Source organism: Aulonocara stuartgranti (genome assembly GCF_965226115.1).
Source record: "Aulonocara stuartgranti genome assembly, chromosome: 18".
Lineage (NCBI taxonomy): Eukaryota > Metazoa > Chordata > Actinopteri > Cichliformes > Cichlidae > Aulonocara > Aulonocara stuartgranti.
In genome coordinates, this window is record NC_138954.1 from 8561172 (window position 1) to 8584238 (window position 23067).

The window sequence follows — 23067 nt, forward strand, 5'->3', positions numbered from 1 at the left end:
TTTTTTCAAGACTTTAGTGTAATGTTGCCCAAAACTCTGTTCACTTAACAGTAATCTCCAACACTCGGTCTTCCTCCCACAGTCCAGCACCATGCAGGTTGGGATAGATGGTGCTCTAAATTCGTTGTAGATGTGATTCTGTTTCTTTCTGTGTGGGAGCACTAGCCAGAGCACGACTGTTTATTTAGAGGCTTATACTGCCATCTTGTGGCAGTAGTGAAGACTGACAGGCTCACTTGTTTCATTCATATAGTACCATTTCACAATAGTTCATCCCAAACTATCTTATAATGGGAGGCAAAGACTGCGTAATATTAAAGAGGAAACACCAAGTTCACAATCCCCTATTAGCAGAACTTCCTTTTCTGGAGGGTCGTCTGGTAGAACAAGGACTAAGAGAGACACAGGCGTGTTCCACTGGTTTGGGAGTTCATTGAGTAACCATGAACAACAAACACAAGACCAAATTCGTTGCCTTTGAATACACGTCTATTGTAACAGTTGCAACAACAATTTTAAGGAAAAACAAAATTCAGTTAACATTAGCTTGTAAGGTAATAGGCACCAGTCTGTCTAGTTTGCTGTGTGAAGATGGGATGTGTCAGTATGCCTCAAGGTAATTTGTGAGCCACAGATGCCAGTTTATGATAAATCACAATCTTTCATTACATTAAATAATACATCAGAAATCAACACTTAAGAACATTTATTCTAGAGTTAAACGGCAGTCAATACGTCTTGTCTTTTTGGTTTTGATGAATTAATAAGTTGACTTTAGAGTGTCCAGCAGCAAAAGTAACTTTAATTTTAATAGATATTTTAATAGACATGAGACAAAGTCTGCAGCAACATCACCCTGTGACAACTGGATCGTCTCGCAACATCAAAGTACCTCAGTGTGACAGAAGGACTGAATCTACATCGTGTCAAGAATTCAGGATACGCTTTTTAAGTTTTATACAAATAAACCTTTTTCAAATTTTAGTAAGTAAGTAAAAGTAAGTAAAATTTATTTATATAGCACTTTTTTAAGACAAAACGCTGTTACAAAGTGCTTCACAAGAAAACATGTCAAACAAACAATATAGCAACATAAGGAATTTTACCAACTTTAATGATGAAAACAGAAAACTTACAAGCATTTACATGACACTATGGAGTATTAACACAAAATTATAGCTATACCTTGAGGGTAAGGAGGATCCCGTTCTACCTGTTGTGATAAATTACAGACTTTAAATGTTTAAAATAGTGAATCATTAATCAACACATTTAACAGGTCAGACATGATTATCACAGTTTTATGGCAGTCGTGACTTTAATTTTTGTTATTCATTGTCTAGTTTGAAACTATAACTTGGCCCTATTCTGTGCAGCATCAGAGCTCAGATGATTTCTGAGGAAATCTTGGATCTTCTTCCACATGTGGACCTCAGCTGCTGCGTGGGACTTGGGCTCACCTCCCCACAAGACTGGCTTGCCTAAAACCCCATGGAAGCTGGAAGGGCAGTAGGGTCCATAAGGTGGCTCTAAGTAGTGTCCAGCTCCAGGGTATGACACACTCTCAAACTTCTCCTTCCCGTGACGCTTCAGTCTCTCCACCATCTCATCCACGTAAGCCTTGCTGTCCCAGTTAAGGTCATCCTCAGAGGCCACAAAGAGGAAATGTCCTTTGGCTCGTTCAATGGGAATCAGGCTGCCCTTGTTCTCCTCCGCCAGAGGATTGTTTAAAACGTATGTGATGTTGAAGGCCCCTGACTCAGTGGGAATCACTTTCTTTAAATCAAACATTAATGCAGAATGTATTTGTCTTTTCTTATAGTAGAGAGGCAAAGCTACATTGGCAGAGCAGCCATTGATCCACACTGTGGCCTCAACATCTGGTAGGTAAGAAGCAACTGATAAGGCAAGATCTCCACTTTTGGAAAGGGATATTACACCAACTTTTTTACTGGAACCCTGTGGAAAAACATGTCAATGAACAGCCATCAAAGTTGTCTTCAACAACTATGAGTCTTCCAGAATAAATTAACTCACCTTAGTTAGTTTTTTTAGAAACTCGACAGCTTCTTCCAAATAATCCAGGTGGATCTCCTTAATGTTTTTAGGCAGGTCATCGTGGCCATACAGGGCAACAGTCAGAACCAAAAATCCTCTGCTGGCCAACAGAGAGGCTCTTTTCTCTGACAGACCTCCACCAAAAGTGTACAAATCTAACACAGCTGGGAAGGGACCCCTGCCTGGAATGAAACATACATGCAAAGCAAGCATATTTTTGTATGGAGCTAAAATTATGAGTAACTGTAACTAGGACATTTTCAAGTATGTACTTTTTTTCCTAAATGATGCTGACAAACCTGGAGGAGTAAACAGGACTCCTCGAATGTTCCCCTCTTTGATGGGGACCCGAATGACCCCATCTCCCATTAGAATCCTCTCATTAGTCGCCTCTGCCAGAATCCGGCCCTCACCTGCCTCCTCGTGCACTGAGAACTTTACCATGGATGGATTAAGGGCATTTATCTTCTGAAGTCTTTTATGCAAAGAGTCCGGTGTCATTGACCAAAGCAGACCCATCGGTTCAACCCCAACGTAGCTCCCACTGAGTGAGGGGTCTCTCTTCAAGTCAATCTCCCCGTTGCCATTGGCTCTGTAGGTGGCCGCAGAGCTGAACACAGTTCCCTTGTCGTCGGTTGAGCTGGCTCTCAGGGAGACCACCTGCCTCGACCTCAGCCCGGCCACCTTCACCTGAATAGGCTCATCAAACAGACACCTGGCACTCGGGAGCAGCCTCAGCCTGACTTGGGAAGCCATGTCTTCAGCAACTTTCCTTTAAGTTACACGTTTAGACTTTGCCCTATAGAAAAATAAACAAAATAGTGCTACTGCACACGTTATTTTTATTACTCTAAGAGGTGCTGTGAACTTTAGCCTTTTAGAGTACACACTGGCCTTGTGGTAAAGTTAAAGAGTCCTATTGTATTTCACTCCAACTCTAGCATCCAAAGTGGATGTAAACGACGATGTGATATACGTCTTCCAGCTTTGTTTGGCTCAACAGAACTGTCAAGTTTCAAGGGTCCTGTGCGCTTTTATTTTGATGCCTTCCTTCCTACTTCCCTAACCCTCTCAGACCTGCAGTAACAGAACTACAGAAGCATTAGCGCTAGCTAAAAATCTTTTCTTCCCCCCACCAAGGGTAAAAGAGCAGGAAATATTTTTACATTTCTGTAAAAGCCTGAAGCCTCACCACCTAGACTTTTGTCGAGGATCAAGGGAAGACAGAGTACAAGAAAAGCTTCGTAAAGACTTTGGCTTCACTAACTAGTACATTTAAGCATTATACATACGACTTAAGCCTGAAAACAAAAGCTTTACCTGACGCTTAACCCTCCAAATGTGGAGGCATACACTCATGAAATCTCCCACCACTACTGGCAAACGAGCAAAAAGTGTGCAGAGAGCCACGACAAACTCGAGCGCTTATCAAAACAGGAAGTTATCACTAATCCCTTCACAATAAGAGCCTGAACTGCAAACAAACGCAGAGCTGCTCGGTACCGATTATAGCCCCCCAACCCCCCTTCCCCTCTCTCTCTTCCTCTCCACTGCATGGCTTTGGAAAATGTGAATGCGTGCACAAAATTCAGACTTTTAATTGTATTTTCTTAAGTTTTAAAGCTTTATCTGCAATCATACTACATCAAAGTAATTAAGTAATAGAAAAACAACTAAATTAAAACTGAACAGTTAAACAAAAAATTCAATGTTTTTCATTGTCTACAGTACCTTAGAAATTTCAGTATGTGTTTTTTTTATGTAGAAAAAAGGAAACTGCTTGAAGATAATAATAATAATGATGGATTGGATTTATGTAGCGCTTTTCAAGGCACCCAATGCCACTATTCATTCACTCTCGCATTCTCACTGGTGGAGGCAAGCTACGGTTGTAGCCAGCCACAGCTGCCCTGGGGCAGACTGACAGAAGCGAGGCCGCCTACTGGTGTTGGCCCCTCTGGCCAACACCACAGATACGCTTCCCAACCCCCTGAGCCACGGTCGCCGTAATAACAACCTTTTGTTTAATAAATGCTGAAAAGCCTGGGAAATCGCACATTGACTACAATGAGACTACAATATGACTACAATAAGATTATAACACAGTATCCAACATCAGGATTTAAGGGCAGAACCAGAAATAGAAGAAAATTTTAGAAGTACTTACAAGAAGCATTAACAGAAGCTTGCCGGAAAATAAACAAAAAGTTGTTGGAGAGTCCAGGGCTTTTTCCAGAAACCACGTTAAGAAAAGATGCGGAATTTGTTAATCGTGAGATGAGGGAAATTCCACGTTTTGTGTTATACATAGAGGGCTAGCTTACCAAGTTACCAGGATTAAAAAAAAAAAACCTACCTAAATGGCTGGCAGGTTTTCTTCAACACACCTTAAGTTTTTGTTTGACTCCTCCCCTCATGCTGCATCTGTCTGAAACTGTTCCTCATTTCCACATTTATGTAATCATCAAAGCACATAGTGATTTGAAAATTGCAGCTTTTCTGGTATTAAGAGATGACCACCTTACTACTTAGTAACATATTCAATAGAACATGTTGGATTTGTTGGAGGTAGTTACCAGTATGTCAGGTTTTGTTCCCGGCTTCCTGTTTAATTCGTCTTCTTGCCAAAGTTACTTTGAGGTGACTAGCTTTGTTGAGTTTTATGGTCAGTTATAATATTCTTATATATATATATATATTTTTTTTTATAAAACAGGCCCTGGGACAAAGGGGGTAAGGTCAAGAACTGGTCCAGGATCACACAACAAACACTCAATAATAGATCACAGATAAAAGACCACCCCCACAGGACTACTGGTAGTGGCCATGTCCTTTCCCCAACATATATATTCATTTCACCTAGTAATAACCTCCAACAGGTGCTCTCCAGGTACTCTATCTTCCTCCCACAGCGAAGCAACATGAAGTTTGGGATAGATGGTGCTCTAAATTGGTTGTAGATGTGATTCTGTGTCTTTTTGTGCTTTAATATCAGGAATTATTTTGTCTAATTAAATATTGACTGGCAGCTTTTCTGGGGTGTACCCTGCCTCTCTCTAAATGTCGGACAGGATAGGCTCCAGCCCCCTTAATTATTGGGTAAGTGTTAAGTGAATTGGATAAGTGGTTAAGAAAAATTTAGGGATATTTTGGCTGGGGATCGTAAGCATATTTATAAACTGAAGGAGTAAGTTTAATATTAATAATATAAATGTACTACATTTGACAGATGTACAGATAAGAGCTAGAAGCTCCATTAACAGAAAAAGAATTAACCATGTAATATTTCTTATACCAAACAATATAGTGCCAGGGCTGGATGGCTTCCCGGCTGAGTTCTATAAGCTTTTCTGGGATATGCTCAGCCCAATATATTTAAAATGTATCCAAGGAATAAAACAAACTGGTATTATTCCCTGTGATTTAAACACAGCTGCTATCACAGTTCTTCTTAAACCTTGCAGGGATCCCACTGTCACATGTAGTTATTGATCACTCTCACTAATTAATACAGATATGAAAATTATAACCAAGGCAGTAACAATCAGAATTGAGAAAGTCATCTCATCCATAATTCACCTGGATCAAACTGGTTTTATCAAACACAGACACTCCCCAAACAATACACCTAGACTTTTGGATTTAACGGCTTCAACAGGAAGCCGTTAGGAAAAGCTTTGTAAAGACATTTGTGCAGAGAGCCATGACAGACTGGAGTGCTTACCAAAACAAAAAGTTACCACTGATCCCTTTGGAATAAGAACCTGAGTTGCAAACAAATGCAGAGCTGCTGGATATGTTTTTTTAATAATCTCTCTTTTGAATTTAACCTTTTGGATTTAATGTCAACTTAAATACAGTTTCAGTCAGTGGCAGACCTGTAATATTTGACCTGTACTAAATGAGTATAATAGTATTTGCCAGTGTGGCAAGCACGTCCCATTTTACTTAGAGGTTAACTCTAATGGAGCCAATGTTGCTATGTGAACTTTGCTCCAGATACCATTCCTGCTATCCAGAAAGTACATCATGAAAAGCTATTCGTGTACACGCAGAACACCCAAAACAACGCTTAACAACAGTGCAATCCTCTATGCCAGGGGTCTCAAACTCGCGGCCCGCAGGACGATAGTTTTTGGCCCCCACCTCAATATGAAAATTTAATGTTAGTGCGACCCGCGAGTTTGATAATGTATTTTAATGTATGACGTATGGAGTGTTTCTTTCTTTTCTGTACCTGGCTGGCTTCCTCCTTTGGGCAAACGCGGACATTCGCCCCAGCGCGCTGCGTTCACAACACTTCAAAAAAAGTTGTTTTTTTTAAGTTGCTGCCCAGCGGGACATTATACGTATATAGATTTATACACACGTCAGTGGGATTTTTAGTTATTTTTTCACAGAGAGAGATCTCATATTAACTCTCAAAGTGATGCGTAGGCGGCGGGATAAAAGAAAAGTAATGAACTCAATGCGGTGTCATTTCCGCTTCTTTCTCCTGTAACAACAGCCCGGCGGATAACAGTCCGTGAGCAGTCGCCTTTTTTGCGCTCCCTGTACTTTCTACCATCTGCAAATGCCACGGTGTTCGTGTCATCGTGAAAGACATGAACATCGAGCGTAAAAACAAAGGAGACTGCTACCGGCTTTTTATCTTCCGATCGCCGTGCTACGGTTGCAAGAAGAAGAAGGGGGAAATGACGTTCTCTATGCGTTGAGACGTTCTCCGTCCGTCGGCTAAATGCTTGATTGAAACTTCAATCCGACATTATTATTATTTATTAAACTTTATTAAGAAACAATATACAGAACATGTATACAACCAGAACAAAATTAACATATGCCAGGGGGTGTAATTCAAATAATTTGTAATTACTACAAATAGTAATAGTTTTCATAGCCTTTTTGTCAAGTGATCCACGAATCAATTTTATGTAACATAAAACATCATTATAGTAATGTTTAAAATTAGGCTTTTTGTTACTGTATTTGCATTTGTGAAAATAAAATTTTGCTAAGATAACTAACAAGTTTATTATAAAGTAAACATCTTCTTTTTTTTGCCTTCGAAAGAAACAAAATACAACGTTTTCCCATTTCACAGTAAAGTCTTTATAGAGATGTCCAGCAATGAATCTACTGAAGTCTTTCCAAAATGTTCTAGTGTATGAACAGATCCAGAAGAGGTGTTGCACAGTCTCAGGATGGCTTCCACAAAATCCACAGTTCACATTTATGTCCCTTTTGAACTTTGTCATATAATTAGCAGGATAAAATTTATGCAGTATTTTAAATGAGACTTCCTTCACTTTATTCGTTACCAGATACTTGTTAGGAATTGTCCATACTCTTTTCCAGTTAATGTCACTGACAAAGAAATTCCAGTAAGAGACCACATGTGGAATAGTTAGAGATTCTGTCTGGAACAAAGCACGAATATTCTTATTACTTTTACTATGGTTTGTTAGACAGATTCTTCCTATGTGTGAATCTAAAGGGTTGGGGAGAGAAACAGATGATATGCAAGGTTGAATACCTTTAAAAAGCATTATAATACCCGTAGGTATTGCATCAAATAATATGGCATATTCTTTGGGTGTGGCTGGAAATTTATAGGTGTTTAAGAATTCTGAATAGGACATAAGCTGCCCATTAGGATTAAACAGCTAATTCACTAAAACAATCCATTTCTCAACCCACCTAGAAAAAAAATAATGATCTATTTTTATAGGAAATGCAATATTTCTTTGTTGAGCACAGGGGCACCCCGACGTGTCTTATTTGCACAGAGAAAGTTGCGGTGCACAAGGAATACAATTTGAAACGTCATTACACAACTAGACATGCTGAGGTGTATGCAAAATACCAGGGAGATGAGAGAGCGAACCGGGTTGCCAGTCTTAAAACAGATCTACTGAGGCAGCAAGATTTCTTCAAGAAAGCAACCAAAGAGAATAATGCAGCAGTCGAAGCTAGCTACGTGGTTAGTGAGATGATTGCTAAAGCAGGGAAGCCATTCACAGAAGGTGAATTTGTCAAAAAGTCCATATTGCAGGCTGCAAATATAGTCTGTCCGGAAAAGAAAGGTCAGTTTAGCAACATCAGCCTTTCTGCCAAAACCGTAGCAGATCGCATTTCTGACCTGTCAAGTGACATTTACGACCAACTGTGTGAGAAAGCCAAATGTTTCAGTGTATACTCAGTCGCTCTTGATGACACAACAGACATCACCGACACTGCCCAGCTCGCAATGTATGTCCGTGGTGTTGATGACAGTTTTGAAGCGATGGAGAAGCTGCTCACAGTAATTCCAATGCATGGCCAGACCACCACTCAGGAGATATTTCACAAGCTGTGTGATGCCATTGAGAATGTTGGTTTGCCATGGAAGAGGTTTGTTGGAATAACAACAGATGGAGCGCCATCAATGACAGGTAGGAAAAATGGACTGGTGGCACTTGTTCAAAAAAAACTGGAAGAGGAAGGCGTGGAGGAGGCCATTGCTCTGCACTGCATTATCCATCAGCAGGTCCTTTGCAGCAAATGCCTGAAGTTTGACAATGTGATGTCTATTGTTGTGAAATGCATCAACCAAATCAGATCCAGGGGCTTAAAGCACCGAAGGTTCCATGCTTTTTTAGAGGAAATGGAGTCAGAATATGGGGATGTGCTCTACTTCACTGAGGTATGTTGGCTCAGCAGGGGAAATGTATTAAAGAGATTTTTTGAGTTGAGAACAGAAGTGAAAGCCTTCATGGAGAAGGATGGAGTAAGTGTTCCTGTGCTAACTGATCCCAAATTGCTCATGGACTTAGCTTTTCTTGTTGATATAACACATGAGCTTAATGTACTGAACAAGAAGTTACAAGGCCAGGGGCAACTTGTCAGTGCTGCCTATGACAACGTGAGAGCATTCTCCACAAAACTTGCGCTCTGGAAAGCTCAGCTCTCTCAGACAAACCTTTGCCATTTCCCAGCATGCAAGGCACTCGTGGATGCAGGCACACCATTCAGTGCTGACAAGTATGTTGATGTCATTTTGAGGCTACAGGAGGAATTTGATCACAGATTTGCTGACTTCAAGACACACAGAGCCACCTTTCAAATTTTTGCGGACCTCTTCTCCTTTGATGTGCAAGATGCCCCTTCTGTGCTTCAAATGGAGCTCATTGAGCTGCAGTGCAACTCTGAACTCAAAGCGAAGTTCAGGGAGGTGAGTGGAAAAGCAGAAAAGCTTGGACAATTTTTGAGAGAATTGAGCCCTAGTTTCCCTCGGCTTTCCCGAATGTTCAAGCGGACCATGTGCCTTTTTGGTAGCACATACTTGTGCGAAAAGCTCTTCTCCACTTTGAACTTCAATAAGTCCAAGTACAGGTCCAGACTTACGGATGATCATCTTCAAGACATACTGAGGGTCGCAACTGCTTCCTCCCTCAGGCCAAATCTGGCTCGGCTATGCGAGAGGAAACCCTGCCAGGTCTCTAGCAGCAAGGAGTAGGCAAGAGAAGCCATGTTCAGAAGAACAGTTCATTTTCTACAGTGTTCCATTCATGTTCAGAAGAAGGTTATAGAACTGTTAATACAGACATTTCAATCTAAATACAGCAGATATAGAAGACTGAAAAAAACACAAGTTCACTGACTAAAAATATCTTATTATTGTTTTATTTATGTAAGATAAGAGAGATAAGATAAGATAGAACTTTATTAATCCCTCGGGTGGGTTCCTCTGGGAAATTCGATTTCCAAAAAAGCACAGCACCGACAGAAGTTACAGAGTTATACACACACACATATATATAAATACAGAGACAATATAAATAAAATATACGAAGGGGATAAATAGAATAAATAGGAATAAAAATAAAAATACAAGTGAATTGCACATTTCAAGTATTGAGTCTATATCAATCTGTATTACAGATTGATTAATTTTCTTATTAATTCTTAATTTGCTTATTTATTTTTCATATTTTGTGTTAAAAAATAAAAATAAAGAGATTTGCGAAGATTGGAATTTTTTAACCATGCCTTTCTTGTGGAAAACCTAATGCGGCCCAGCCTCACCCAGACTCTGCCTCCAGCGACCCCCAGCTAAATTGAGTTTGAGACCCCTGTTCTTATGCATTTCTGACTAGAGCTTTTTTCGTGTGTCTGACTCTCTTCTGACTACAAATATGTAGGACTGCTTTCTTTCATTTGCGCAAAATCTCTCAAATTAGAAACATCCTGTTTAAGAGTGATGTTGAAAAACTAGTTTATGCATTATTACTTCTAGGCAGAACTACTGTAATTCATTATTATCAGGCTGTCGTAAAAATTCCCTGAAACACCTTCAGGTGACCCAAAATGCTCCAGTAAGAGTACTGACAGGGAAAGAAGGACCATATTTAAGAAAAAAAAATCCAAAACAAAGAAGTGAGAGTTCAGGAGGCTAGCGGCAGAGACACAGCAGTTAAGAGGGCTGACCAGGAGGCTGGCAAAGAAAGACGGAGCAGATCTGGAGGCCGACCATGACCATAAAGATCCTCGGCTGACAAGACTAGAGACCGTTGTCAGTTTATACGTCAAGGACCTCCTCAATCACACTAACACTTCTTCTGTAGAGGAAATAGAGTCTGGGGATGAGGTATATGAGTCTGGGCACTGAGGCAGTCTTTGGTGGGAGGACCCCTAGGGAGGATTTTTATGAGAATCAGCACCCCCAAGTCTGAGGCCATGTTCCTCAGCTGGAAAAAAGTGGAGCGCCCACTCCGAGTTAGGGATGAGTTGCTGACCCAGGTGAAAGAGTTTATGTATCTCAGGGTCTTGTTCACGTATCATGAGAGAGGGGATTCCTTTTTTGATTCCTTTTGTCTGTACATTCATGTCCTTGGTTTCGGTCATCTCTCCTGATCTTGTCATTCTATAGGAATGTATTTAGGTTTAATGAGAGTAAAAGAATATTTAAGCGTTAACATGAAGTGGAAACTTGAACATTTAAGTAGTTGTTCATGCTTTGAAACAGCTAGAAAGAAGAATTAAACTGTCTAATCCAGGGAATAATTGTATTAAACATAAAAAACCTTTAATTTAAATCCATCCATCTAGAATTTACAAGTTTAAGGCTTGGTAATTTAGTAACATCACGTAAGATCATGAGATGAAATCTATTGGGCCGAGCTAACTGCGGTAACGCGTTGACGCCATGCAGCCCCATGCAGCGGGCGACCCGCATTAACTCGCTAACGGAGATTTGCCGAGTTAATGCGGTTATGGCGTTAACGTGATTTTAACGAGACTAACGCTGACAGCACTAGAAAATCTAGAATAGAAAATGAAATTATCATGGTTTTGGTAAGAGAAATTAAAATGACCAAACTGCATGAAACTGAACATTAAAACAAAACGTTAAAGGGAAATTTTCATTTGTATTTTTTTCTTCCACACAGTCTTTTTGGATAGCAAGGATTGGAGTGTGTCAAGGTTAATATATCACATTTATCTATACCAGAGTTGCAAATGTTTAACCGAAAACCAAAGGCACATTCTGTTCTTCTACAAATCCTTACCATATCCAAATTCAAACGTTTGAACTATCAAGCCAAGCGACCCGCAGAAAATAACTGCTAAAGCACTTGCAGAGAAACTGGACAGACTGCAATGTGATAGAAAAGCTAAATTAAATAAAGCTAATCATCTACAAGAGAGTATATGAAAATAATATCTATATTGTAAGTACATCACTAGATATAGATAATAGTATCTATATCTATATGGTTCAAGCCTCAACTAATGATTCTGTTGCTTTGTGTAATGAAGCAAGAACTATTCATGGTTCTTTGATCTGTGTGTTACCAGATGATGAAAATGAAAAGCATGAAACATGGTTTAAAGCAAAAACAATGTGTTATGATGAGTTTATTTATGAAGTGAGTGAATGGTTATCTGGTTGCGAACATTTGCATTTCAAATATTGGTGTTGATGATGGTGTTAATCCAGAGGACAGTGTTTCAAATGTGGCTGGTAAGCCTTCCATCATTAAAAGGTCAACTAGTGGTAAAATAAGCACAACATCCTCTGAAAGAATAAAAGAAAAGCAAGAAAAAGCTCTGTAACACACATACAGTTTCTAGGTCTGACCAACAATCTCCATCACCAACCAGTGTTGCCTTCTACTTTTAAATATCCTATGAACCTCAAGTAAAGCAGCAATCTGAGAGCGAAATATACCGGCTCCATTCTTTTAGTACAGGTAAGCAGTAATATTCTATAATAACTTCTCACACCTTCTATTCGAGCGCCCTCTGTCAGACATCATTTACAGTTTCAATAAAGCTGCATTCACAAACACTGCAACCCAGTTTTACTGTTAAGCGACAATTACAGTTCACCGTTTTGAGTTGTTTGTATCCACTTATCAGGAACCCGACTATAGTTTGAAAGTCCAGGGCATGCAAAGTTCATTCTTGCACAATGCTCGACTTTAAAGGGACCATCAGTGTGAAGCACTCTGGAAAGACTGGAGCAAACGGTGGACTGACTTCTTAACAAATCAGTTGTTAAGAACTTCAGTGTGGTGACTGATTAGTCAATGACTGAACAATCAACAGACTTGTAACCTTTCAGTAACATGTGTGTGCTGTATGAACTATAATATTAAAAAATATTATGTTACTCTTGTACATGTATTCAAGGATCATGCTGCTAACTCAACAAAAACAATCAGGTCAGATGTTAAAATGACCTGTTTTCTGCATTCTAAAATAATCTACAAACTTACCTACAGACCGTTTGTTTTGAAAACAGCTGAAATATAATATGATCATTTCTGGAGCTGATTTGACATCGGCTTTCAGGATATCCAGGAACAGATCGACATGTTACATACTACCCTAAAACTCAGTGTAGAAGCGCACGAACGTTTAAGCGGTTAACAAGCGGCGGCTGGCTCGACTGTGGTGGGTAAAAACACCGATGTCAACACATTAAAGTGAAATAAAATCAGACACTTTTTGCAGGCTGACTTTAAACTCTGCAAAACCGATTTTCTCAAGAATAAACCACTGCAGAAAAGCAAACGTCACCCATTATATATATATATAATATATCCTAAAAAATTATATATCTTGTGCTTAACTTTTGCAAATAGGTAATATTTTGATAATTTGGCCGGATATTTAATGTTGCTACATTCTCGCCGAAATCGTCGCACTATTTTATGCACTAGAAACAGTGCTTTTTCAGAACTTTACTTCCAGTTCTGAATTTCGTTTGAAATGCATTCTGGGATACTTGGCTAAGGCGAAGTCCAAACAAGTCGTCACCAGAAGCGTACTTTGAGCGTATTTTGAATTTAAAACATATTTGGGCTGCGACTCAAGTCTGTCTTAAGTCCGCGTGATCACGGGTACTTCGAGAAACAAAACCAACCACCAGACTCATTCGCTTCGGTGAGTTTTGGTTTTAAGAAAAAAAAAAACATCCTTGTAAAACTCTCGGCTGTTGCACATATATGGAGATACATTTGTCTCGAAAGGTTGAAAATAATCTACGATATACAAATGTGCGGACTGAGTTAATTTTGAGTGCTCACAAATCCGTGCTCCAGTCCACATAGATACACAGCAATGTAAACATATGGAAAACTATTTTGCAAGTACTGTACATGTTACAGTACAGTGATAATTTACGTAATTCGGGCGCCTGCTTAGTGGGCTGCCCACTGCTTCACTGAGTGAATGGGTCAAATGCAGAGAAAAACAAGTAATTTCCCCATGGGGATCAATAAAGTATCCATTATTATTATTATTATTATTATTATTAATTCAAACGTAATTAAAAATTTGAACATCACAAATCGACCATTTCTCTTGTTAAAAATGTCACTGAGCATTGAGCGCATATTTTATTTTATTTTATTTTATGTGTGTGTGTGTGTGTGTGTGTGTGTGTGTGTAGTCTTTTTTATAAAAATATATATTTATTTACAGTCAACCATGTCACACATTGCTCAAGCCTTTAATTCAGTTGTGTTAATTAAAATTTTTTTTAGCTCTAGTTCTATTGTTTTTCTGAGCTTCTGTGTTTGTTTTTTTCGTTTGTTTCATTTTTTTTCTTTCACTTTTAAAGACATGCAGTTCTAACAGGTTAGCCACTATAAATATATGACTATATATAAATATGTGTGTGTGTGTGTATATATATATATATATATATATATATATATATAATTTTATTTTATTTTATTTATTTATTTATTTTTGCCTGTCCCGTTTGGATTTTTAGCCATCAGAATTGTTGTCTGAAGGCCAAGAAAGATGCCAAGTGGATTTACTTCACCAAGTGGATCATCGTGGCTTTGCCATATTGGTCCATTTAACTGACCTTTATTATAATTATGTATTTATTTTATTTTCATTTTTTAAAGATGGGACAGACATGACTGGGGGATAGGACAGGGTGAAAGAAAGAGAGGGTGAGAAAGAAAGAAAAATAGAGGGGAGAAGAGACGGTGAGAAAGGGGGGAAGAAAAAAAACCAAAGAGCAACATAATAAATCCAGGCTGGAGAAATCCAGGCTCATCCAGGCTGGAGAAACTGATCAGGAGGGCTAGCTCTGTGGTCGGCATGAAGCTGGACACTCTGGTGACAGTGGCAGAGAAAAGGACATTAAAGAAACTGATGGACATTATGGACAATGCCAGGCATCCTCTGCACACGGCCATTAACAACCAGAAGAGTCTGTTCAGTGACAGGTTGCTTCTCCCCAAGACAAGAACTAACAGACTTAAAAACTCCTTTGTCCCACACGCCATCAAACTGTTTAACTCCTCTCTGGAGGGGAGAGGGAGGGGAAACAGGAGGACAAAGGAGGGGGAACAACTAAGCTGTAGTGCCTCTTCACCTCACTGTGCAATACCTTTTGTGCAATACTTTTGTAAATAGTCAACAGTGCAATAGACCTCAATACTTGAAATGTGCAATTCACTTGTATTTTTATTTTTTATTCCTATTTATTCTATTTATCCCCTTCGTATATTTTATTTATATTGTCTCTGTATTTATATATGTGTGTGTGTGTGTGTGTGTGTGTGTGTATATATATATATAATATTCTGTAACTCTGTAACTTCTGTCGGTGCTGTGCTTTTTTGGAAATCGAATTTCCCAGAGGAACCCACCCGAGGGATTAATAAAGTTCTATCTAATCTAATCCAATCTAATCTAAAAACAACACCCTCACAATAAACTAGCTAACAATAGATAACAGTAGATACTTTTTTTTAATTTCACCTGTTGGGAATGAAAAAAGAAAACAAGCAGAAGAAAACGAGAGCAATAGAATAAACAACATCACGATGATCTATGGGAATATAACGGTAAATACTAAATATTAAACATTATTGTGCAGCACGTAAGATCGACAGCGCACAGTGTGCTTTGAGGTAGGAGCCAAAAAGGGTGTAGTTTGTGTGTGTGAGCACCCGTGTGTACACCTGTAAGCATGAACGCGCTTGTTTTTAAAAGGTTCCTTCATGTAATGATCTGCTAGAGCAGCGGTCCCCAACCTTTTTTGCCCCACGAACCGGTTTATGCCCAAAAACATTTTCACGGACCTTTAAGGTGTTGCGGATAAATACAACATAATAAAACTAGTACCGGTACCGAAAAAAAGAAGATTTATTCATAACACACGTGAAAAGACCCAGGAAAACCGAGTTAACGATAAAAACGATAAAAACGATAACAAAATAACGCTGAAAAACGATAAAAACCCTGAAAACCATACATTTCACACCTGAGCCTCAACTCTCGCGGCCCGGTACCAAACGACTCACGGACCGGTACCGGTCCGGGGATTGGGGACCGCTGTGCTAGAGGGTGTGGGGAGCCACAGCCCCATCCACCAGGGCATGAAGCAGGTATGGAGGAGATCAAAACTCCAAACATCCAGAGGCCCCCAGAACACAAGAGACCAAGGAAGACCAACAGAGGGGCAGCCGCGCCACTATCCCGGAAAGAGCTGACGAGAGTCCCAGATGAGGGGTCACTCAGCAGCCGCGGAGCAGAAGCCAGGGGGGGTTGCAGTGACGTGCCCGTGAGCTCCGCTGGCAGCCAGCTGTGCCTGAGTGACCGAGCCCCAGGCCGAGAGGCTGAGGGCACCCCACCCCCGAAGTGGTCCGAGCGAGCCCCAGGCTCCAGGCCCCGACAAGCAGCCACCAAGGAGTGAGTTGGTGTGTACCTGGGCGCCCATCCCCGGACACAAAGAACCACCAACGCACCGATGTCTGAGGGCGTCTGTCACTGGCAGGGGAAGTGGTGGGGGGAGATAGGCCTCCATACCTTGGAGGGCCCGAGATGCCCCCAGAGAGGTGGCGTCTGATACCCGACCAGATACAAACATCCATTCCCACCCTCATGCTCTCATATGTAATTACTCAACACTCACCCAACGTGGAGATATATTCCTCTTGTTAAAAGACCCATATTCACAAGGCGGTCTTGTGAATACCCTCAAAGCTGCAGGACTGCTTTGAGGGTATAGAGAATGTAATTTGTGAACAACATTGAGAAATCAATAACAGTTTAACCCAGGGGTAGGCAACTCCAGGCCTCAAGTGCCGGTGTCCTGCAGGTTTTAGCTCATTCAAATTGCTAAATTATCTCCTAAACGTGTCTTGACATTCTCCAGAAGACTGGTAATGAACTAATCATTTGATTCAGGTGCGAGACCCAGGGTGAGATCTAAACCCTGCAGGACACTGGCACTCGAGGCCTGGAGTTGCCTATCCCTGGTTTAACTGATTGCATGACAGAATATATATCAAATTCTGTGAACACATCATCCTGCCAGGCAGGACTGGATCACTGGATCACTTTTTCCTGATTATCCTGGACTCTTTGTGCCTCTGTTATTTCCAGTCAGCTTGTGTTACCACCTTGCAAGTCTTATTAACTTTTAATTAATTGTGACTATGCATTGATGGCATGGATTTGGGACCTTTTGTCCTAATCAACATCTATTCAAATTTTTTGTTTTTAAAAGTTTAATTGTAAACAATGGAAGAGAAATATCACTTTGAAGTTGGTGTTTACCTTTTGAAGTGGCTGTGTGATCATGAAAACGGGAATCAAAACTGCCTGAAGTGCAACGAGTGACTGAATAATTGTACTGAACATAAAAAAAACCTTTAATGGAAATCCATGCAAACCATTTACTTAACTAGAAAGAAGTCTTTACTGATGGGTGCATGGGAGGGTATCTGGTGCAAAGGTATCACACTAACAGTGGCTGTGCAAGAGCTGTTAAATATTAACAAAAAATAGTCAGAGTTTCTGTCTCGCTCTGGAAGATCCTGCTGTGCTGATTTGCTGCCCAGTGTAAAATATTACTGCCACTGTCTGAAATGGATCTAGTATTAACATTATTGACAGAGAGTACAGTGGGCACTTGTAATGTGGTTGCTTGCTAATGATACATATTTAAACTGGCACATTTTTTGAGTGGAGTTTGGATTTGGGTTTCCTGCACTCAGAGACCAAACTGGGACAGTGGGTTGTTGGTGTAATTAATAAACATAATGTAATGTAATATGGATCGATCTGTCTCTGAAATTTCTTACAAAAAGTATTGTGTAAGGGGACTTTTTATCTTACATTCATAAAGTCCAATCTTTTTCTCTTTTTCAGAAAAGATGTCCTCTCAAGTGAGACTGAAGCTGCTGCCAAGCATCAAATGTATGTTTGATGAGCCCATTCAGGTGAAGGTGGCCGGGCTGAGGCCAAGGCAGGTTGTCAACATGAGAGCCAAATTAACTGATGACAAGGGAGTGGTGTTCAGCTCCTCGGCCACCTACAGGGCTGATGGCAGTGGGGAGGTCGACCTGAAAAGAGACCCCTCGCTAGGTGGGAGCTACGTTGGAGTAGAACCCATGGGTCTGCTGTGTTCCATGAGGCCACATACCATGCACAAAATATATCTAAAGACAAATGCCATAAACCCCCAGGTGGTGAAGTTTTCTGTGCATGAGGAGGAGGGCAGATTACTGGCAGAGATGATGAATGAGAGGCTTCTGATGAGAGATGGGGTCACCAGGGTTCCCGTCAATGAAGGGAACATCCGTGGAGTCCTTTTCACTCCTCCAGGTACTGGAGGTGGTTCCTAGGTTTCTATGTTCATTTTAGTTCATTTAACATTAACCAGCTTTTAAATCAACATTGTTGAAATTAAACTTTAACTGTCATTCAGTCATCTGAAACTTCTAGTTCAAATTTTAATTTTCTCCCACCTTGCTTACTGTAGTTCACATTTCAGGTGCGTTTCTCAGTCCTCCACAACTCATGTCCAGTTAGTACAGAATGCAGCAAGACCTTTGTTTGAAAGACTGCTAACAAAAAATAGCTGACTGTCACATATTACACCTATTCTTGCGTCCCTTCACTGGCTTCCAGAGAAATTAAGAATAAAATTTAAAATATGACTTGCTGCTGATTAGAATCTTTTTTCTTTCTTCCAGGAAAAGGTCCTTTTCCTGCTGTGTTGGATTTGCCCACCTCAGTATCTGAGGCAAGACCCAGTCTACTGGCTAACAAAGGCTTTGTGGTTCTCTCAGTGGCGGTGTACAATAAGAAGGGTGACAATATCACAGAGACACATCTGGACCACTTTGAAGAAGCAATGAATTTCTTAAAACAGCAACCAAAGGTGAGTTGCTCTAGTGCGCACAGACAGCAGAAAGATGTTTCATACTGAAGGAAAGTTTATGTTTCTATACTCTGTGCATTCTCAGAGAGGAGAGTAAATTTGTAGATCCCAGGTGGAATATCTGCTGTATTCCTGTAGCTAATGGGGATCTTAATTAGCTTAAGTGGAGTTTCAGAAATACTCTCATTTACATTCATTCAGATAATTGAATAAATTTCAGAGAGCATAAAGCCTCAGCTTTATGACATATTTTTTGTAATCGCACAAATCTTCTTGAGAAAACATGAATTGTTTCTATTATCACACAATAACATAATAATTTCTAACATATAATAATTTTCAAGATCAACATTATCAGCCCCCTGAAAAATTGACCTTTTTATTGATAGTAGAAGCCACTGCTGTGCAATGTTTGAGCTGTCACTTGAGAACGCATCACCCCAAAAACAGAAGAAATCCTTTTATAATTTTATAGAATAAGAAATGTTGAAGATCTCTAAGCAAGAAATAGATATACAAAGTTATCACAGCATTTCCAAGTTTCAATATGCAAAGTTAAGAAATTCAGCCAAGAGAGTCACACAGTACAGAACAAGCTTGGCAGGGTAGGAAGCAAAAGATTTCAAACACTCTAGAAAGAAAACTAGTGATAGATGTGTCTAAAGACCCCAGTACTACTGCCAAGACACTAGAATCTAGAATTGTAGTCTCAAAAAGGACAATCACGAGAACAAACAAAAATTTGCAGTGTGAAGTGAACCAAGGTCCATGCTAGAAGCCAATAAAATCTGGAGGAGCTTGAGAGATTTGCCAAAAGAGGAATAGACTGTAGAATGTAACAGCGGCTCTGCGTAGCGTGATAACGTGGTCATGGGGCCAAGTGGGGGAAATTGGGCTTGAAGGGGTAACTGTAGCATGGCTTGGTACATAGAGCGATCACACTGAGGAGCGTGGAGTTAGAACTGTGGTAAAAGGGGAGTACTAGAAAAGGTGAGCATGGCTATATGTCTTGCTTACTTGCAGGTGGAGTGAAAGATGCTTGGAGGGAGAGGGGGCGTGAGTTAGACGGTGTGAGATGGCTGACCTGAGTTCCGTAGGTTCCGAAGGAGTGTGATGGCAGGAGGGCAGGCAGGTGAAGCACGGAGAGATTTCCAGAGAAGAGCTGGGTTATCCGAGGTTCAAGAGATTAGCTTAATTTGGGGGTAAGGGTTTTGGAGGTTCCGGGAAAAGCTAGGGCACAAGAGAACAAGGTAAGAAAAGCACTTGGCAAATAACATGGAGCATTAGAGCCAGCTACCAACATGAAGTAGTTGACAAACTGTTGGAGAGGGAATATCAGTGTAAGGCTTAAATCTCTTTAGCCTGATTGCCTCAACTCAGCTCCAGGTGAGTGAAGCTGTTGGAGATATGACGGCCCTGCCCAGGGCCAGATACCAAGGAGACTCAAGACCCTGGTAGAAGTTTCCAGCCACTCACCCGGATCATGATAGCTTCACTGTGCATATATGAATGTGTTTATTTATTTAGTAATGGTAATATGCATATGTAGTCCACAAAAATGAAAATAATGACAGGTAGAGTCAGCCCTGCGCTCCAAATGTTTTATAGATTTGCATCGCCTTTTAATTTCTGTGTTATTTCACAGGTGGGCAGTAAAGGAGTTGGCATAATGTCAAGATGCAAGGGAGCAAATATCGGACTGGCACTCGCTGCTTTTGTGCCAGGTGTCGAGGCCATAGTGTGCATGAATGCCTGTAACGCCAATGTGGTCACGCCTCTCTACTACAAGAAACGGCAGATCCTGTCATCAATACTGTTTGACGAAAGCAAGTTTATTCCCACCGAGTCAGGTGCAATCATCATAAAGGATGCTCTTGAAGATCCCCTGGCAGAGAAGAATAAGGGCAGCTTGATCCCCATTGAACGAGCCAAGAGCCATTTTCTTTTTGCGGTTGTAGGAGACGACCTCAACTGGGACAGCGAAGCCTACATGGATGAAATGGTAGTGAGACTTAAGCATCATGGGAAGGAGAACTTTGAGACTGTTTTTTACCCTGGAGCTGGACACATGTTGGAGCCACCTTATGCACCCCACTGCCCCTCCAGCTTCAATGCAGGTGTAGGCAAACGAGTGCTGTGGGGAGGTGAGCCCAAGGCCCACATAGCAGCTGAGATCCACCTGTGGAAGAAGATCCAGGATTTCTTCAAAACTCACCTGAGTTGTGATGCAGCACAGACTAAAGCCAAGTTATAGATTCAAACAGGATGATTAGAAAGCTTGAGTTACAGAAACATAAATCATGACAGCAAATTGACTGTATGAAAATCACATTTTATAATTAATATAATAGTTGTTAATATGACAGTTTGAAATTTTAGGTGAAATTATGATTCGCACATGTCTTCCCCTCCTGTATCTCCTGAGCCCTGTACACATGTTTCTTTTTTCATTTTTCTTTATAATTTTTTGGGATTGTCACTTGATCTTCTGTCTGCTTATCCTGGACTCTACAGTCAGCTATGGTTTATTTCCAGTCAGCCTTTCTTAATGTTTCATTGAAATTACTTTTTATTTGTTTTGGCTATTTGTTCCATCATCACAGTGCCAAAAACATTATATGATGAGTGTAGATACATGTTTTTAATTTTTGCGTAACGCTGATTTTGTTATTTGATCCCACATTACTGTACTTATCTTTTGTAAATTGATCTTTATGTTGTAATTAAAAACAACAACAAAAAACAATTGTGTTAAAACTATTAAAGCCTAAAAAAAACGCAACAAAGAATAATGAGCTGACAAATAGACTTCAGTTTAAAGTTTAATTTACACAGTTTCCTTTCTGAGAGACCAGCAAATTAAAAAGATGACCCATGAAACATAACATATTAAAAATATTCAAATATATATAATGTGTAAATGGGAAACTAAAAATGGCTTTATTGATATGGTCCAACCCACAGATTAATTTCTTAACTTTAGGTGGAAGCAGTTTGTTATTATGTGAGAAGAAAAAACAAAACAAGGTGAGACAATGTAGCTACTCCTGTTTAATGGTTTACTCGTATTTTAAGGTAGTAAGTAAGGTACTAAGTCCACACAAGTCGTCACTAGAAATAAGGTATTCACTTGCTTTGAGCATATTTTGTATTGAACCATATTTGGTCTGCGACTCAAGTCCGTCATAAGTCCACAAGATCACGGGTACATCAAGAAACAGCACGGACTAGTGACTCATTTTCTTCAGTGAGTTTTGGTTTTAAGAAAAAAACATGCATGTAAAACTCTCTTTGGGCTGTTGCATATTTTATGGAAATAATACATCTCAAAATGATCTAAAAAAAAAAGATTTTACAAATGTGTGCACTGTGTGAATTTTGAGTGCTCACAAATCCCTGCTCCACACAAACACACAGAAATGTAAACATACAGAAAGCTATTTACAAGTGCATATTTCAAAATCATAATGAACATATAAAAACACATTTTGAAGCTAAACTTCACAAATCTGCTCATTTGTGCAGTTAAAAGCTCCTTGAGCATAATACACTCGCACACACCAATCACAGTTGACAGTGTATAGGAATTTCTTTTACTTATGTATTAATCACATTATTTTATTGTATAATGCCTTGGTGCCACTGGATTTTAACATGTTTCACACTCATACTATAAGACAAATGGTGGGGGTGTAGTAAGGAAGTTGGGGGAAGCAGACAGCTCCACAGGAAGAAACTTTTGTCTCTTTGAGGACTCTGGTAGGTAGCAAGGGAGTGTGAACCTTAACCTCGTAAGACCCGAACTCTTCCACAGCATGTATTTTTAATTTCTCTTTGATATTTGGGCATATTGGGGCCCAATGAATGTAAAAACAAAGAATTACCAGATTTTTTTTTACCTTATTTTTGTTTTTATGAAAAATCAGAGCCACATATAAGGATATTCGTTTAAAATTTTGATAGAACAGTAGCAGTATAATGTCCTCATCAGTGGATATCAGGCCCTTGTAGAGCAAAATTGAGTATTTTAGTCTAAATAACCCAAAATGGGAAGTCCACATATGTGGACGCCAGGTCCTAGGAGGTTAAGGTGTGAAACAGCTGTGTACTGCCTTTTGTTCCTGGAGAAGGTATTTAACTGAGAGCCATGTTAGACTCAGGGGAGACTCTGCTGACCTGCCCCACGGTCATGTAGGCTCTCCACCAAGCCTGGTTGTCTGTTCTTTGTGTGTTTTGATTAAAGACTGTTAGCTACCGCTCACCGCTCGTCTGCAGGCTTTATTTAAATGGAAAACTTCCACAACAACAGTTAACCACATCACACA

General features: G+C 40.0%; 2 protein-coding genes across 5 annotated transcripts; one reads left to right on the forward strand and one right to left on the reverse strand.

The window, feature by feature from the left end:
- Nucleotides 1–1098: 1098 nt before the first annotated feature.
- Nucleotides 1099–6524, reverse strand: LOC309693460 (acyl-coenzyme A thioesterase 5-like). Of its 3 annotated transcripts, XM_082512677.1 has the most exons (5): nt 4411–6179; nt 4226–4373; nt 2358–2857; nt 2038–2240; nt 1099–1959 (listed from the first exon to the last, which is right to left on the reverse strand). In XM_082512677.1, exons 3-5 carry the CDS (start codon nt 2812–2814, stop codon nt 1351–1353), a joined length of 1269 nt encoding a protein of 422 aa, XP_082368803.1. In that variant the 5' UTR covers nt 2815–2857; nt 4226–4373; nt 4411–6179; the 3' UTR covers nt 1099–1350. The 3 variants fall into 3 exon arrangements, with proteins under 3 accessions (XP_082368803.1, XP_082368802.1, XP_082368801.1); XM_082512676.1 differs by lacking the exons at nt 4226–4373; nt 4411–6179 and adding an exon at nt 6296–6524; XM_082512675.1 differs by lacking the exons at nt 4226–4373; nt 4411–6179 and adding an exon at nt 3379–3804.
- A 5655-nt stretch (nt 6525–12179) lies between these two features.
- Nucleotides 12180–21443, forward strand: LOC309693462 (acyl-coenzyme A thioesterase 2, mitochondrial-like). Of its 2 annotated transcripts, none has more exons than XM_082512681.1 (4): nt 12180–13488; nt 17728–18183; nt 18555–18742; nt 20388–21443. In XM_082512681.1, the coding sequence occupies exons 2-4, from the start codon at nt 17733–17735 to the stop codon at nt 20994–20996; spliced, it is 1248 nt and encodes a 415-aa protein (XP_082368807.1). In that variant the 5' UTR covers nt 12180–13488; nt 17728–17732; the 3' UTR covers nt 20997–21443. The 2 variants fall into 2 exon arrangements, with proteins under 2 accessions (XP_082368807.1, XP_082368808.1); XM_082512682.1 differs by having other exon boundaries at nt 17733–18183.
- The last annotated feature ends 1624 nt before the right edge of the window (nt 21444–23067 follow it).

Bases quoted from the DNA above. Each gene is read 5' to 3' on its own strand.
- LOC309693462 (XM_082512681.1), top strand. From the start codon at position 17,733: ATGTCCTCTCAAGTGAGACTGAAGCTGCTGCCAAGCATCAAATGTATG. The intron at 18,184-18,554 runs GTACTGGAGGTG...TCTTTCTTCCAG, and splicing joins AGTCCTTTTCACTCCTCCAG to GAAAAGGTCCTTTTCCTGCT. The intron at 18,743-20,387 runs GTGAGTTGCTCT...GTTATTTCACAG, and splicing joins TCTTAAAACAGCAACCAAAG to GTGGGCAGTAAAGGAGTTGG.
- LOC309693460 (XM_082512676.1), bottom strand. From the start codon at position 2,814: ATGGCTTCCCAAGTCAGGCTGAGGCTGCTCCCGAGTGCCAGGTGTCTG. The intron at 2,241-2,357 runs GTTTGTCAGCAT...GTTTCATTCCAG, and splicing joins AGTCCTGTTTACTCCTCCAG to GCAGGGGTCCCTTCCCAGCT. The intron at 1,960-2,037 runs GTGAGTTAATTT...GTTTTTCCACAG, and splicing joins TTCTAAAAAAACTAACTAAG to GGTTCCAGTAAAAAAGTTGG.